At 38.6% G+C, this 19,034-nt stretch overlaps 1 protein-coding gene across 1 annotated transcript in view; it reads right to left on the bottom strand.

Annotated features, from left to right (window-relative positions):
- LOC124272826 (guanylate cyclase soluble subunit beta-2-like) overlaps positions 1-17,837 on the bottom strand; it is a gene marked incomplete at its 5' end in the record, with an annotated part of 45,304 nt that extends 27,467 nt beyond the window's left edge. The window contains 5 exons of the mRNA XM_046708048.1: positions 1,189-1,265; positions 4,169-4,352; positions 7,286-7,386; positions 7,825-7,829; positions 17,769-17,837. Of these exons, the coding sequence (XP_046564004.1) occupies positions 1,189-1,265; positions 4,169-4,352; positions 7,286-7,386; positions 7,825-7,829; positions 17,769-17,837 (436 nt within the window). The remainder of the gene's footprint in view (positions 1-1,188; positions 1,266-4,168; positions 4,353-7,285; positions 7,387-7,824; positions 7,830-17,768) is intronic.
- Between the last annotated feature and the right edge of the window lie 1,197 nt (positions 17,838-19,034).

Genomic DNA, 19,034 nt, shown 5'->3' with positions numbered 1-19,034 from the left:
TGGTAACCGGTCACTGTGTGGTAAACTTCTAAATAGTTCGAGCTGAACTTTCCAGATATCCCGGGGAAGTACTTAGACAAATACACAAAGGCATTCCGATCTTGATAATCAGTATTTTCAAATAAATGCTTAGTCTCCGTCCCTTGGAGATAAGATAGCTGGGTATGACAGCTATATACATGTAATTCTGTGTTTGTGTACATGACAAACAAGGAGTCCATAAATACCGCCTAACATTTGCCATACTGACGTAAATTCTGTCCCGAGACAAACTACTTTATGTTGTTGTTTTTTCCATTTTTGCATTTTCACCATCAGACTTATTTCTTTAATCTCTTATTCATTCAGCCCTGGTGAGATGCTTGATGTTTCGTATTACTTTTGTCTTAGAAGAAGTGTACTCTGAAAATTGGAATGTGTACATAGGTTTGTACGGAACAGATTTTACGAAATCGGGCGTGTATATATTTTATTTTAAAAAGAGCAATACTTGAGTCCGTAATCTGTTACTGTAGCTTCAGTGCCAACTTGAATAAACATATTAGTGTAACATGGTTCGTAGTAGAGTCAGTGAGTGAGTGAGTCAACATTTCACATCGCTTTGGCAATACCTCAGTCTAATATCAAAAGTGTTTAAACATCATATACCTGTCTCAAAGGAGAGTAAAACTCTTTGAGATACAAATTACATATTGAATATAAAATAACAACTGATTAACAAAGTAACTGTAACTGTAAAGCAAAGTAACTTCACACATTGTACCCACGTGTGGGAATCGAACCCCGGCTTTCGGCGTGATCAGCGACAGATGTAAATGATTCACTACCCCACCGCCCCTCCACATTTCAAGGGACCATGGGAGTGAGTGAGTGAGTTTAGTTGTATGCAACCTTTTGCAATGTTCCAGCAATATCAAGACGGGGGACATCATTAATGGTCTTCACACGTTGTACCAATCAGGAGAATCGAAAAACCGGGTATTCGACGTCACGCCTCTTTAACCACTAGGCTACCCCACCGCGCCAGACAATGGAAACGTGCAGTGCATCTGTTCTTACATGGCTCCCCAGGCAGGCTGACATCATCATTTCAACCCCAAATTGGTACTAGATTAAGACTTAGGCACAGATATATCCACTTTATTGTTTCCAATTTTTATCAGATACTTAAGACAAGAAGCCACTTACCTATAACAATGGGGTAGAGTCCAGGTCGTGTTGTGTAATAATGCAACATTAGAGATCCATCAGTATGAGATTCACATCTGAAATCAATAATATGAATACATATAGAGCACTGAGTACATTAGGGACATCTAAGTACATATACATTTAACGAGCTGCGGCTGAAAGGTTCTGAGCTTAACGTGGATGGACAAGGTTGATGGAGACTATGACTCGACATAATCCTTCCTGATCCACATCCATCTGACAACGATGCTAGATTATCTGCTACACACTGGTGTATACTGCTTCTTTCCGGCTTTGTAAAACATATTTCCACTTTACGGAAATGACGTCATGTATTTCAGGAAACAGCTCTTTGAGGTGAACATGTGAGGAATATCTAAGGACGCAGCGGAACTTACTTAAAGCTTTCTCAAACCTTTGTCATGCATAGTTCATTCCTCTAACTCCCTTCTCATATGTCTGCTGTATTGGATACGTCTCTTTTGGTTATTTGTATACCAGGTATTTTATCAACATTTTCCTAACCAGCTTCTTGACCTAGGATCAGCTTCTAATCTCTTTATTCCACCTCTTAACACTGGCATCACGTTCTATTCATATGTCTGCTGTATTGGATATACCCTATTGTTTAGTATCAAGTATTTTTCAACATTTTACTGAATGGTGACAATTGAAGGTCCTCCCGATCTTGATCTTAGATCATCTTCTAGTGTCTTTATTCCACCTCTTAACTCTGGCAAAACTCTCTACTCATGTCTGCTGTATTGGATACGTCCCTTTTGGTTATTTGTATACCAGGTATTTTATCAACATTTTCCTAACCAGCGACAGTTGAAGGTCTTTCTGTTCTTGACCTAGGATCAGCTTCTAATCTCTTTATTCCACCTCTTAACACTGGCATCACGTTCTATTCATATGTCTGCTGTATTGGATATACCCTATTGTTTAGTATCAAGTATTTTTCAACATTTTACTGAATGGTGACAATTGAAGGTCCTCCCGATCTTGATCTTAGATCATCTTCTAGTGTCTTTATTCCACTTCTTAACTCTGGCAAAACTCTCTACTCATGTCTGCTGTATTGGATACGTCCCTTTGGTTAGTCGTACGTCGGGTATTTCATCAACATTTTCCTAACCAGCGACAGTTGAAGGTCTTTCTGTTCTTGACCTAGGATCAGCTTCTAATCTCTTTATTCCACCTCTTAACACTGGCATCACTTTCTATTCATATGTCTGCTGTATTGGATATAACCTATTGTTTAGTATCAAGTATTTTTCAACATTTTACTGAATGGTGACAATTGAAGGTCCTCCTGATTTTGATCTTAGATCATCTTCTCTTGTCTCTTTATTCCACTTCTTAACTCTGGCAAAACTCTCTACTCATGTCTGCTGTATTGGATACGTCCCTTTGGTTAGTCGTACATCGGGTATTTCATCAACATTTTCCTAACTAGCGACAGTTGAACGTCCCCCTGATCTTGATCTGGGATCATCCTCTGATCCCTTTATTACAACCCTTAACTGTGGCAGCACTTTCTGTTCACATGTCTGCTCTATAGGAAGCGTTCCTTTTGGTTCGTCGTATTTCAAGTAACTGGCGACAACTGAACGTCCACCTGGTCTTGGTCCAGGGTCATCTCCGAAGCTCTCTCTTGCACCTCTTAACAAGGGCAAACAAAGCATCCTCCTCAAATGTTCGCAGAGGTTGTCATGGATAGCTGTTGCATTTAGAGATATATTTGATGACCAATTTTGTAAAACAAATGCCAGCGAGCCTAACCTACAGATCCCGCTAGTTGCCTCTTACGACAAGCACGAATGGCTTAAGACCAATTCTAACACAGATGTTCATGGTTATTCATCAACAGAAAATACATGCATGTACTGCTTGGTTCTGTAGTTGGTATTTGTAAGCATGGAACCCGTGAAGATCCGGGTAAGAATTGATCTTCAGTAAGAATGGGAACTATTGTGAAGGGTGTACTCAGAACACAGTCACACTTTATATCATCATCACATGAAGCACTTTGAGTAGATTAGCGTAGACAGTCGTAAATTGGTCATTATTTTACCGAGCACTACCTAAAAGGGAGACTACATGCTAATGGACCATGCTAGCACATTCCCGACCTTGAAACACAGTTAGTTCACGTTCTGTTCTGTACATTTGATAACTCTAAACAGAATATCACTGTTTAACTGAAAGCTCTAAGGGTCCCCCTTTCAGAGCTTATAAAACTCTAATTGCTGTACACAAATGCCTCCATTGGTAAAAAATGAACAGCGAAAGGCGACTATGTGGCCATAATGTTTGCGTGGGATAGATGGAATATTTTAAGAAGAAAATATTTCTTTCAGTAATAGATGGATGTTTTTTTCAGTATTATTTGCTTAACCTTCTCAGCCTTAACATGTATTCCCTTTGGTCCAATATACTTTTTTAAATTTTCACACATATCCACATGAATGACAAATGACTTGACCATTAATTTTCATTTAGATACAACCATTATTTAAATAATGCAGTATTAAATAGGTAGCAACATATGAGGAATATTTTATTAGATATGTACATGTATCAACAATAAAAATATATACATGTATACATATATATATATGTTGCTTTACGTTCATCTCACTTAAAATCAACTTTAAGGGAGTATTTAAAGGGCAGAATTAAAACGGTTATTCTTTATGGCGTTTCACATGCCGATATCTTCCAGTCATTGTTGATATATTGCTATATATTATTCGTTGTAGAGTGTTCGGATTTGGACCGAAGTGGATCAGACAAAGATGTACCTACTCACCTAAAGGACGGCGCCTCTATGTTCTTGTAGCTGAGAGCCAGTAGGGAGCGGAGAGAGTCAAGGTTAGATGTACCTACTCACCTAAAGGACGGCGCCTCTATGTTCTTGTAGCTGAGAGCCAGTAGGGAGTGGAGAGAGTCAAGGTTAGATGTACCTACTCACCTAAAGGACGGCGCCTCTATGTTCTTGTAACTGAGAGCAAGTAGTGAATGGAGAGAGTCAAGGTTCTGAATGAAGCTTTTCATGTCTCCACCCAGCGTCTTCAGCATCTTGTCGTAGCCATGACGAAGACAGTAGATGACGAAGTAGTCGCCAAATACCTCCAACACCGCCTCCAAAGACAGATCTGGCAGACAGAGGAAGTGATACTGGAATACAGTTCTTTCGGCTGAAGTCTTTATCAAATGAATTTAGTACCATTACTACTTCCGTTGTGGCTGCTTCTGGTACTGCTACAATTGATGCAGCTTACTATTGATGATAATACTACTTCGTACAGAGCCTCTCCTGCAGCCACTTCTGCAACACCTACTACTACTACTACTACTACTACTACTACTACTACTACTACTACCACCACCACCACTACTGCTGCTGCTGCTGCTGCCACAAGAGTCACCACCTCTACTACTACCACTACTACTACAACCAACACCACCACTACCACCAATACCATCACTACTACTGCTACTACTACTACAACTACTACTACTACTGCTGCTACTGCTGCAACAAGTACTAAGAATCCATTTGAGTTTGAGTAAGAAAATTCATTGTGAAGCATTCGGGAACTGACGCCAATGTTCATAATATCGATCACTTTTTTGCACAAACAGAACATGTACAGGAAATCGTACCAAAGAACAGGTAAACCAATTTTGAAGCATAAAAAGTTACGAAAATGTTATTATTTCTATAAATAAATATTATTCCCGTAAAAGTCCGGGTTAGAATATTGATCTCCAGTAACCCATATGCTTGTCGTAAGAGGCGACTAACGGGATCGGGTGGTCAGGCTCGCTGACTTGGTTGACACATGCCACCAAACTTACTCACTCACTATACATAAATATAAACTAACGGCACAGACATACAAACTTCATTCCGCCCTTTCATCGTTGACTCTATCTCTCCTTTTATGTATTCATATTTGTTTTCAAACTATATTCCTTTGTCCCCGAATGCATATGGGAGTCATATATTTCTGCTCGCTTGGATCATTCATCCAACTATTAGACAAGAATATTATCATTATTAAAACTTTAATATTATTTCGTACAACACATTCGACGAGTATCACTTTCTGTCAAAAATATAGGAATTTAAACACTGGCTTGTAATTATCGGCGAAATGTTCCAGCTTGGAATTAGAGCGAGCCGGCAGAGTTTTTAGCAATATTCCAGCAACATCACGGCGGGGACTCCAGAAACGGTCTTCACACATTGTACCCATGTTGGAAATCGAACCCGGGTCTTCGGCGTTACGACCAAACGCTTTAAATGTTAGGCTACTCACCGCCCTCATGGATTTAGAAAGAAGGACTTAACGTTATGGCTCATATTACAATATTGTCATAAGGCGGTTCTGAATACCCACAGCAGTCGGAACTAACAGTTGACTTTATTCCGTTATGATGATATTGCAAATACCAACATCCTTAAACCAATGTCCACGACTAAGCAAACATACTTAACTACGTTAATTAAAACGCGCTGATATACATCAAATATTTGCTCCATTTGCCCAAAGAACATACAGATGCCCCGATCTTGGATTATGAATATTTACCAAAGAAGACTGCGCATAAATCCGTCGGTGTTTAATCAACAAAAAAAAGAAGCGTGGTTAATGACATCTATATTGAATTTATCAATCTGATTCATTAATATTCAGGTCATACCTCCTAAGGGTCAGAGTGACACTGGAGCAAGTATGTTAGGTTTGCCCTGTGGATAACCAGGGCACTGGTAGGACGCATTGCTAACGCGTGGGACCAGTACATCCCCTCGCAATCAGCCCTCAGGGCGAAGGGTTCGCAAAGACAATGAATATGCATGTATCGGACATCGACATCGCTCTCTCAGCCCTGTTTTAAAGTCATATCACAGTTCTGCCCTTCCGTGGTTTTGGGAAGAGAGTGTGTAAATCGATCCTTATGCATTTCCTCGAGAAGTCTGTGTGACAGGGAGCGTGGTTGATGCATGGGGGTCAACTATTTGGCGTTGTAATTTGAAAGAAAGTAATGACAATGTGTGGTTTATTTAAGAAGGAAGATGTGATGTCTAGAAAATGATGATGGATTCAGACCGGTGAGGCATTAGAAAAATCTAAGACGGTTTGTGTGAGTAGTGAGTTTTACGCCGCTTTTAGCAATACTGCAGCAATAGTGAGTGAGTTATAATTTAACGTCACCTCGGCAACATTTCAGCCATATAGTGACGAGAATGGCTGTTGGTACACGAGGCTATTGAGCACATGTAACATATTTACATAACTTGATCAATCGTCACATTTCTGTTAATGTATACCCACGTAGCTGGTAGATCTGTGACATTAATGTTTAATTATTCATCACACTGATTTTTGTTTATAAAACATCAAGACGCAACTGCGTATGTGACAGAAAAATTATTCATGAGATTGATTTGTGCTTATGTAAAATCAAAAAGCTGGAAGATCATAATTTATTCATGTATCCCTGTAGTGAGATTGTTTTCTCAAAAATGGAATCGTCACAAATTGTTTTGCTCCTAATGGCCCTGATCGTTATAGTGTTTACCGTGGTTATTTGGTTGGATGTTTAACGCCACACTCAGCAATATTCCAGCTACATGGCGGCGGTCTGTGAATAATCGAGTGCAGACACGACAATCCAGTGATCAACAGCATGAGCATCGATCTACCCAATTTGGATTCAGCGACATGTGTCAACCAAGTCAGCGAGCCTGACCACTCGATCCCTTTAGCCGTCTCTTACAACAAGCATGGGTTGCTGATGATCAATTCTAACCCGGATCTTCACCCTTCGGTGATAGTGGTATTCTGGAAACAGTTCTAAGGTTCATCGGGTGGTCAGGCTCGCTGGCTTGGTTGACACATGTCATCGATTCCTAATTGCGCAGATCGATGCTCATGTTGTTGATCACTGGATCGTTTGGTCCAGACTCGATTATTTACAGTCAGCCGGCATATAGCTGGAATATTGCTGAGTGCGGCGTAAAACTAAGGCGAACAAAAATTATCAATTAAGGTACGAATTCTTTAGTTTGGAATCTCACCTAAAACTGTAGACACTGCTCCGATCAGTTGGAAGGTGAGTTTGTCTTCGTAGCGGTAGAAGACTAAGAAATGGTCGTGTTCATCAAGCCCGGACTCCTCCCTGCAACAAAAATGGTTCATATTAAAACATATTTCCCCATGTCGTATAATGATTGTACGGAAGCTCCAAAGGAACATGAATAGGAGTACAAATAGTTGATATATATAGTTCACACAAAAACTAAATCCTGCATAAAGAGATTGGTTTGGTTAGGTTGTTGTATAACGCCGCACTCAGCAATATTCCAGCTATATGGCAACGGTCTGTAAATAATCGAGTCTGGACCAGACAATCCAGTGATCAACAGCATGAGCATCGATCTACCTAACTGGGATACGATGACATGTGTCAACCAAGTCAGCGAGCCTGACCACCCGATTCCTTTAGTCGCCTCTTACGACAAGCATGGGTTTTGATTGACCAATTCTAACCTGGATATGCACGGTTCGACGTGAATAGAAGGATACCAAATTACGAAAATACCAAAATGCTAGCTACACGATCTAAGCGGTCACGGAACATGAAAAAACACATGCTATATGCACGTGCTTCCGTGCACTCGGAATATCTGTTGTCATAATCTGTGTTGGCACCAGTTTCCGATTGCGCATTCATATGGTTTCATCGCTGGTTTGTTTTTACGCCAAATGGAATCTGCTCCAGCAAAGAATAGGGACCGAGTTTTTCTGGAATTGATGTTTAATATTTATTCAGTTCCGTCAACACAACCTTTTGAAACTGCCTCAGAGGAACCCTTTCTTTAAAGCACCATGCATCAGCTAAAAAGCGATTATATTATTACAAAATGTGGCTCAGAAGGGTCTTTTGTGGGGTTGCCAATTTCAGGGCAGATGTATTTGCTTAATTGACTCGGTGAAATTAGATATTGATAGATTTAAAATTTAAAAATTGTATAAAGTGACTATGATTAAAAAATAATATGGACGACGTATGATAAAGACTGTTTGAACATCACAACTTTTGTAACTGCATCATTGGAAAAGTTGCAAAACTTCTTCAGAAATCGTCTTTTCCTGTTTTACATTGTACGAGGTATTATAGTCTGTTTTCAGTGAAAACGTACCGATGAATTTCCTCTAAACGACAAGGTAAGTCAAATAAAGTGAAATTAAGATTGCGAATCCTCATAATTTTTACCTTGCCAATTGAATATTTAAATCTCAGAATTTTATTCAACTTAGGATAAAGTTGTTTAACAAACGATCATAGTTTCATATTGCTATTATTGGTTTGTATTACAAGGGGTTTGCACTTTAAATGAAACACCGAGAACAAGTAGTGTTGGTTTAAGTTAACGCTCATCACGTACCGCACTTTCATTTGTTTCACTGTTCCATCTACTGCGCTTACCCCTTGTAATACAAACCAATAATAACGATTTGAATCTATGATCGTTTGTTAAACAACTTTATCCTAAGTCCAATAGAAATTCTGAGATTTAAATGTTCATTTGGCAAGTAAAATTATGAGGAATTCACAATCTTAATTTCATTTTAATATGATTTACTTACTTTTTGTTTGAAGTGAAATTCATCGGTATTTTCACTGCAAACTGGAACTATAAATATTCATTCAGACGCGTCTGTTTGTGTGTAATAGCAGTATGTGTAATATAACTTCGTGAACACTAATATCGAGTGAGTGAGTGAGTGAGTGAGTTTTACGTCGCATTTAGCAATATTCCATCAATATCAAGATAGGGGACATGGTCTTTACGCATTGTACCCATGTGGGGAATAGAACCCGAGCAAACGCTTTAACCACTAGGCTACCCACCGCCGCCTGAGATTGATGTATTCTTTCGGAAAAGAATCTGCTAATAAACACAACCGAAGCGTGCCTATTATGTTATATCATTAATTCATTCCTGTTTTATTCGTATTCGTATTCTACTGTCTGAGTACGTGTTACAAGTGTTAAGACGACGGTTCGTAATCATCGTATGACTTTAGATCTGAAGTTTACACTTCGGCAATGTTAGAGAGTATCTCCGTATAAAGTTTTCAAATACTGATACATTTCTGTAAATAATGTGAGTGTGATTCGTTTGAGGCAGTTACACAATAGTGGCATCCTGAACGGGTAAACGTGTTTAGTCAAGACACTATAGTACTTTTTGCAGACAAATGATTTATAAGCAAAGACAAAAATACATTTTTAACATAAGAATTGTCTAATTTCAATAGTCAAAAAATAGGTTATTTCTGATTGGGATACAGATATTAGTCTGCAAAACCACGTAAATGTGATAATCAATTATACCTGATCCCGTGTTGTCATCAAATGGTAATTGGTAAAACATTAAAAAACAAAATACATCAACTTTCTCTTGAAAATTGAATATTATATTTTGTAATTATTTCTGCATTCCAGCACTCCTTTCCAACGAGTACGTTAGAGGCTCACCGAGTAGGATTCACACACCAACTCGTTTCTTAATCGTTGTGCTACAACCTCTTACCATAGTCTGACACTACGTGTTTCTCAGATAATCCATCACCGACTAAACCCGTAGAAATTGTGATCAATAATTACACACGTTCAATAGCTTTGGTAGTCTGAGAATAAATACAAATTTGAACAGTTTGGAACAGAGCTTTTGAATGTGTTTTGTATTCTATCTTTAGACAATGGCTTTCGATCTCTCATTAATTCTACAGCTGCTAAAACAAAGAATATATTGAACATAAAACATCAAATTCGATCAGGACAAAAACGCAAATAGCATCCATAGGATTAGAGATAAAAGAAAAAGTACATATCTTAAGTAAAGGTCGAAGAGACGTACACTCTCAAAAAAGACCAAGCACTAGCTTACTCCGTAAAAACTTCCTATTTTATACAGTGTGTACCCAGACCAGAGGTTTCATCATGTCTCTTCCAAGGAACTAGTAATACGACTACCCTTTCAAATGAGTACACTAGTTGTCAAAGGAAACGTTACCCTCTTACCTTTATAAATCACTGAAAAACTATCAAAGATATTTTAGAAGGCTTTAGTTTACAAGAAAGCTTAACAACACAGCTTTATGCAAATTACGAAAGAAAATCTCAAATGCATTCATATTTGGGTGAAATTGTCCTTTATTCGTCCATGCCGAAATAAACCAATAATATTGATTTTGATGTCCAAAAGAAAGGTTGCAATAAAATTCTGCTTTGGTACAATGATAAACCATTTAAAGTCACCATGTTTCAACTATCAAGACAAGAAACAACGGTTGTAGAGTGTGTAGAATTGTAAACTAATCATTTCTATGATTTCAGTCTTTCAAAACATTTTCTGCTGATTTGCATCAGTGAAATCAAGTGAAACGTATCCTTGATATTGTGAAAAAATGTTTAGGAACATCTAAAATTATCTTTGTTGACATTTTTGCTTGAAAAAAAAGTAACATTTTTCCATTTTCTGTTTCCACATAGCAATATCAATCGCCAAAACGCAGCAATGTTCAAGCAGTATTTACATCCATTTCACATGTGGAATGAGTCTATAGGGTATAAAGAGAGCCTAGAATATATGATCTCATACACAAGTACGAGAAATATGCCACGAATAACAGCTGAAGGGAGAGAAAGAGCCATTGGGATGGTGCAGATGGGGTCGACATACAATGCTGTTGCCAACGACCTCGGATGCCACCGTATCAGGGTTATAAGACTTATTCAGGGCTTCAGACAGACTGTGATCACCGTAGACAGACCAAGAAGTGGACGTCCACGCATCACAACGCCAGCTGAAGATAGGTACCTCCGTCATTAAGGAAGGAGGGTAACGTTTCTTTTTTGGCGTTAAGTGTATTCTGTTTGTTTGTCTCATAAGATATGAATCAGTACCTTCGCCACTTACTGAGAGACATTGCGTGGTCAACATAATATGAAGAAGTGTTTATAAGTGGATGTATCAAATTACATTGTTGGTTATGTATCATTTCTTTTCCAGTTGTACAGCCCCTTTAAGACCCACCCCCAAGGCGACTGAAGTAATGTCCCAGGCAGCAACCATTTCCAAGATTGTCGATCTGATTCAGAGCATTGGCTGGGGAAGAACCCAATCATTGACTCAAGTCACTGACCATCACCGAAATTAGCACTCCGTTGCCATATTACGGCTCAATTGGAATTGTCGTGGGATTGTGAACAGCTTTTGACCAGTCAATGGACACTGCTTCTGACCAGTCTTTGTGTAGGCACGAATTACCCATGTGTCGTACGCTGTCAATATTAGACAACAAATTACTGACTATATCGGATTCAAAGATAGTGGACCATTTCACGCATGCTTTGTCCCTCGCTAACCTAATGAGGTTCACTATAACACTCCAGTGCTTCCTTATTCCCCGTGACGTGATTTGTGCAAGATTTATACATCTACATTGAACAAGAAGAAGCTAAATGCTGAATAATCTATTAGTGCTTCCGGAGTCAAGTGGTTTCTTCAAGGGATGCCACTAGCGTACCATCATGTGTAATTCTTGCGTCTCGGTCAATATCAAAAGCTTGTTCGTCTGATAGTGAGTGATTAATTCGAGATCAGCCGGTGGAAGCTAATGGATATTTGGCCGCGTGGCTAGCCTCTGTGACGGCGGAGCCTTCTGAAGCATCCTTATTCAATACATCTTGAAGAAATATGTCAGATGATACATACATTGTGTCGTGTTAACGTTACGGCGTTGACGTTAATCGCCGTCTATAGCTTGTCATTTAAACATTACGCTGTTATAATCCTTTTGACTAACGCTTGCTTGTGAATTCATGTAACTTTTCTTGGATAAGCAAGACAGTCTCGTGCATCACCAGCTTGTAGGTTAAGCTGGTGAGAACTGATTTCCAAATAATGTTGATATACAGAATTGAATGTTTTTGAATAATGGCTCAACTGTCGTCACCAGTCAATCAGCATCATAAACGCGTGTGTAGTGTTACCTAAGAACATCGTACTAATGTTATTGATGATCTGTCGTGATGATGGTGACGATAATGATTATGCAAAGCATATCATTATCATCATCATCATCATCATTACGACAGTCGTCAATAAAAAACAGCAAAGTGTTTTAAGTCTGTATAATAACCAGCACAACATATGCATTAAGGATTTATGCCGAATAGTGATAGTTTAAGAATGAATGATGATAAATATATGTGTCAGAACGTAATTTTATCATCATTGTCATCATCATTATCATCAATACCATCATGCGTGGATATAATTTCAGACTCACCATAGGAGGAAACATTATCTAAATCTTTTACCGGACCAATGGATTATTCTGCATTGTTTTGCTTTCTGGGATTCTTGAGGAGTATGCCATCCTTTAATTTCAGTTTTACCTGTCTTAAGTCACAGACGAAAACTACACCAATCCCATCAGAAGGAGACTGTGGGCTGCTGATCTGAGGATACGTCATCCGATTAGACGTTCCTTCACCACAGACAGCAGAAATGTCTGGCGTTTTGCAGTCACCAAGAAAGACGCAGCTTGAACACATATGGTGTAACGTTCATTTGTCTGATGAAAGTCGCTTTCTTCAACACGTTACCGACGGCCGTTGTCGCGTATGGAGACGTCGTAACGAGGCAAATCACCACGAGATGACCCATTATTCAAGTTTTTGTGTATTCACCTCAGGTTGCAAGTAAATTACCAAAAAGTTCAGTTTTGCTTTTGTTTTAATCAAAGTAAAATATGTTACAATTATTTCATTTTATTAGGGATTATTTGCGTTTTAATAGCATATACAACATGTAGTGTTTATTTGGTGCACACGAGGTACTAATGTGTGCGCACAATGTAAGCATTTGCGGGATGTGAATATAAGGATGGAAATGTATATCGTGCACATGTGTAGAGTTGTACAAACGAAACTTATGCCTCGACTGCAGACGTGTCTAATCTGTCTGAAACCTACTGAGGGTCATGAATACCGAGAACAGTAATTATATATTGTGCACTCGAGATGCTATAATCTGTGCACAAGACACCAAACATTAATGTATATCATGCACACGAAATACTATTGAAGCACCACGTACGCATGCTTCCCTGCACTCGGAATTTCTGTTGTCATAATCTGTGTTGGAACCCAGTTGCAACACCAGCTTCCGATTGCTCATTCACATAGTTTCATCGCTGGTTTATTTTACGCCCATTTGAATCTGTTCCAACAAATAATCAGGACCGTCTATTCTCTGGCGTTGATGTTTAATATTTATTCAGTTCCGTCAACACAACCCTTGGAAACTGCCTCAGAGGAACCCTTTCTTTAAAACCATCATGCACCATGTGCCACTACAAATTAGATTATTATAATACAAAGATGTGGCTTACAATTGAATTGTTGAGTTGCCAATTTCAGGACAGATGTAATTGTTAAATTGACTGCCGTTGATGAAAATGAGAGTTGATGGATTTAAATGATACAAGTGTTTGCACTAACATGACAATGTCTCCCCGCCGCTAAAGAAGAATGAAATATAACAAATTTACTAGTTTTGATCTTTTGGTCACATTAAACAGTAACTTTTGTGTGATGTAGTTTCTAGTCATGGTCACTTCTCAGAATCATGTCCTAACTCTGAAGATATTTCAGGAATATAGTAGATTTGAATGTATAGATGCAGATGCACATATCCACTGTCAGTATCAGTGTGTATTAAGTCTGGGACAGGTCCAAAGTTTCCTACCCGGTACCCCACCCCAATTACCCTACACTACCCTGATACCCGTTATGTTAATTCTTGACCTCAAATTTGTAAGAATGGTCTAAATTCAGTTTCGGGGTTAAACTTGGGTGCAAAGTTTTATGGGATATCGCGTTTACATAAGTTTGAAAAGTGGACTCAAAGTGTCATGGTGACCTTGGAGATAAGGCCAAGGTCACCCAAATCGACTGGTATCTGCGTAATCTCTCAAATGTAGGCTGTCACCAAATTTGAAGACATTGAGTACAACAGTTCATGAGTTATCGCGTTAACAAGAATCGGGACGTACATGACGGACGCTGCTGAATACATAGTAAATAAAATAAAAATATGTACAAAAGTGACTATGGCCAACAATAATAAGGACGGGAACACACGGCATATGCGGTAAGATAACTACCTTTTGAATATCACAACTTCTGCATCTGTATCATTTGAAAAGTAGCCAAACTTTCAGAAATCGTGTTTTTCTTATTTTCCATATTACTAAGCATTAACTATAATAACTATAATTTATTCTGCCATCTGTTCGTGTGTACCAACAATCTGTGTAATTATAAAGTCTCAAATACGGAAATACTTTGGGACAAGAATCTCCTAATAATCCCAACCCAAGCCTGCCAAGTATCTTATACCAATCACCTGTTCCTGTTATTATTCGAACTCATTTCTGCAGGCTGAAAAATAGACTTGTTACTGTTAAAACAACGTTTCCTAATGATCGTGTGAGTTTAGACTGAAGTTTACACTTCGGCCAGAGTACTTTAATATATTAAATTTTCAAAATATTGATACATTACTGTAAATTGTGTAAGTTGTTCGTTTGAGGCACTAAGCAAACTCATGGAATCCTGTTCGTGTATATGTTCCAGTCTAGCTAAGACAACCTGTTTTTATTGTAGGAAAATGATTTATCAATAAAGACAAAAATACAGTTTGGGCTTCAAGAATTGTATTATTTCAACAATCAAACAATTGTTTATTTCTGATTGGAATACATAAATGTAAAACCCGTAATGTGATAATAAATTATACATGATCATATGTAATCATTAATCAGTAAATATACAGTCATTCAAAACAAAATACTTTAATCCTTTCTCTTGAAAATTAAATATCATTTTTATATTATTTCTGCATTGCACAAGTCTCTGCCAACGAATATTTTAGACACTCACTGAGTGGGGTTCTCACACCAACTCGTTTCTTAATCGTTGTGCTACAACCTCTTACCTCAGTCTGACACTACGTGTTTCTCGGATAATCCATCACCGACTAAAACCGTCGACATTGCTATCAATATTCACACACGGTCAACAGCTTTGGTAGTCTAAGAATAATCCAAATTTGAACAGTTAGGGACCAGAGCTTTGGATGTGTTCCTATATTCCATCTTTAGACAATTGTATTTCGGTCCTCATTAATTCTACAGATGCTAAAACAAATAACATATAGAATATATTATAATCAAATTCGATCAGGACAAAACGCAAATACCACCCGTTGGATTGGAGCTAAACAAAAAGTACACATGTTAAGTAAAGGCTGAACAGAGATAAAAGACCAAGCATTACCTTGCTCCGTAAAAACTTCCTGTTTATAAACAGTGTTTCATTATATCTCTTCCAGAAAAATAGTAATACGACAACCATATCAAATGAGTATTCTACTTGTGTGTCCTATAAGATATGAATCAGCACCTTCGACATTTACTGAGAGACATTGCTAGGTCAATATGATATGAAGAAAGTGGATGTATCAAATTACATTGTTGGTTGTGTATAATTTATTTTCCAGTTGTACAGCCCCTTTAAGATATTTCTCCAAGGCGACTGAAGTAATTGCACCAGGCATCAATCATTACGAGGTTGTCGATATGATTGAGCGCTACATTGGCTGGGAAAGAACCCAATCATTGACTCCAAGTCACTTCGCCATCACTCGAAATTGGCACTCTGCTGCCATATTACGGCTTAATTGGAATTGCCATTGGATTGGCGAACAGCTTTTGACCAGTCAATGGACACTGCTTCTGACCAGTCTTTGTGTAGGTACGAATGACCCATGTGTCGTACCCCTGTCAATATTAGGCAACAAATTACCGTTGATATCGGATTCGAAGGAAGTGGACCATTTCACGCATGTGAGAATATACATTGTCCTTCGTTTACCTAATGAGCTTCACTGCAATGCTCCAGCGCTTCCTTATTCCCCCATAACATGATTTGTGCAGGATTTATACATCTACATTGAACAAGAAGAAGCTAAATGCTGGAATAATCTATTAGTGCTTCCTGGAGTCAAGTGGTTTCTTCAAGGGATGCCTATGGCGGTCCATCATGTGTAATTCTTGCGTCTCGGTATCAATATCAAAAGTTTGTTCGTCTGATAGTGGAGATTAATAGCGAGATAAGCCGGAGGAAGCTAATGGGTTTTGGCCGCGTATTAGCCTCTGTGACGGCGGAGCCTCTGAAGCATCCTATTCAATACACTTTAAGAAATATGTCAGATGATACATACATTGTGTCGTGTTAACGTTACTGGCGTTGACGTTAATCGCCGTCTATAGCTTGTCATTTAAACATTACGCTGTTATAACTCTTTGACTAACGCTGCTTCTGCTTCGTGAATCTTTATGTAACTTTTCTTGATATGCCAACACAGACTCGCTCACGACCACGGCAGCTTCCTGAGTTCAGCCATGGTGAGAACTGGATTTCAAGCTGATGTCGATGTAAAAAGCCCCCGTGAATAATGACAGGTTTTGAACTATCACCATCAGTCATTCATTCATCGTTAACGCTTTATATAATGCCGGCATTATTGCGGGCCCTTTAAATAACCTTCGTGATATCGTTAATGATAACTATCGTGATGATGAACATTCCGATGCTGAAACTTCGACGTAATATTGGCAGATGTTGTCCGTGCGAAGGGTGGCTACAATTCAGGTACCGATGTGGTCATACAATCACAACCATCAGTTATTTGAAAATCCGTGACAATAGTATAGTAAGTAGTCATACTGACCATACTTGCGCATTGTCGATTGTCGCGGATTTGTGTATTCATCTCAGTATGCAACTACTTTGTTACCAAAATGAGCTTTGTTTTTGTTTTGAATCACAGTAAAGCATATACAACAACATGGAGTGTTAAGGTATAAAAAGTGGGTGGTGCTTGATTAATGCCCATGCATCAACTCATTACATTGACTCGTGTTGATGCTTGCAACGTTGTCATTAATCGCTTGTCAATAGCTTGCTATCATCATCGTCACGTCGTCGTCGTCATCTCCGCCGTCATAGTCACTCACAACGATCGTATATATAGACGTATGTCTACAATATGCATGATACGTTTTACCTTGATCTGATCGATAACTGTGCATTGGCATGTTCATTCTCAACTCCCCTGAGGACGTTGTCATACCAACTCGTACCTTCTATCGGTCTGAAGGCACATAATGCTTCGAACTAGCTGAAGAGAACCATAACACGACTGTAAAACAAAATCAAGCCGTTACTTTGGGGTCCCTAGAATAAATAATATCTTTTCCACTATTATTTCCAGATATCATCTAGATCGTTAGCCCATCGTTATAATGGTTTTGCCGCTAACATTGCCAACGTTGGGCCAACGCGTCCGAATGCTATCTAGGTATATGGTACACTATATTTTACAGAGTATAATAACACTCAATAATACTTAGAACTCTCTGCCATATTTCCTTGCTAAATTTCTCCTGCAACAATTCTCGAACCACACAATGAATCTGGCTGTACTGGAAACAAAGAAACACACCATAACCTTATATGTAAATCATATATATGTTTATGTATGGAAGTCACAGAACTCCGAAACATACAAGCTGACCTTTATAAGACACCAGGGCAGGAATTATAGGACACATTATTCAATACATAACGGTTAACTTACATCGAGACCACTACCGACGCTGAAGCTTTATTAGTGCTAACTTAACTCGTTTTTTTTAATTTCTCCTCTTGCCGTTAGCCTGCTATGAAACGAGAGACATGGAACAAAAATACTTTGATACAATGAAAGTGGACAGCGCGTGGCTACCGATAAGATAAGACAAGATGCTGTTGTCACTGATTTTCAATCGAGTCTTTGCAGGTAAAATAGTAAGTCTCCATGGTCCCTATTATGGTGATCTACTCTTCAGTTGTTGGCTATCAGGTAGCCTGTTTTTTATATTGTAATCATAGTTCACACACAACTTCCTGTTTTTGTCTCTTGAAAGAGATCCCAGCATTATGCGATGAGGTAAAAGGAATAACTAAATGATTAAACTTGAGCTTGAAATTTCTTGAAAAATGTAACTGGAACACCTTTCTGTCTTCAAGCTCTTGAAGACAAGACAAATAACTAGGCAAATAAAAGTTTCTTGGTTTGCTAGATGTCCTGGATGGAAATTGTTGTCTTTTCAATATTTATCTATCCAGCTCCGTGCACAGGTAAAATGTTACATTTTAAGGCAGTGGGAATACTCCAAACCTCAAACCCATCCAACTCCCAAGAATATCAAAATGAACAAAAGCACTGAGAAGACACACATGCCACAGCTCCATGGTATCAGTACACGCGACTATTCTAGACTTTCTTAATAACATAAAAGACCCAGGCCATAATTACCACCAGTTCAAACATCGTAAAGTTCAGCGCATACTCTCTGGGCAAAATACATGCATCCCCTTCACAACTGACAAATTATCCAGACGCTATTCAAAGACAGATTCCCTCATAAATATCCGCAGTCACAAGCATCTCCCTCTAAAACGCCTATCCAAGAAGTCATCTCCCGATCCAACATGCTCCTGTGAGGGCCACATGAAACCCCTCAATCTGAATTAGCTAGGAAATGATCGGAAATTTTCGGAAATATTATCTTCAAGGTAATTTTGTTTCTGATGCGTTCAAACGAACATTTCTACGAAAAACTCCGCAAAACTGCATT

Source organism: Haliotis rubra, unplaced genomic scaffold (genome assembly GCF_003918875.1).
Source record: "Haliotis rubra isolate DU_JTF1 unplaced genomic scaffold, ASM391887v1 Scf1730, whole genome shotgun sequence".
In the NCBI taxonomy this organism is placed as follows: domain Eukaryota; kingdom Metazoa; phylum Mollusca; class Gastropoda; order Lepetellida; family Haliotidae; genus Haliotis; species Haliotis rubra.
This window is presented reverse-complemented; position numbering and strand designations above follow the sequence as displayed.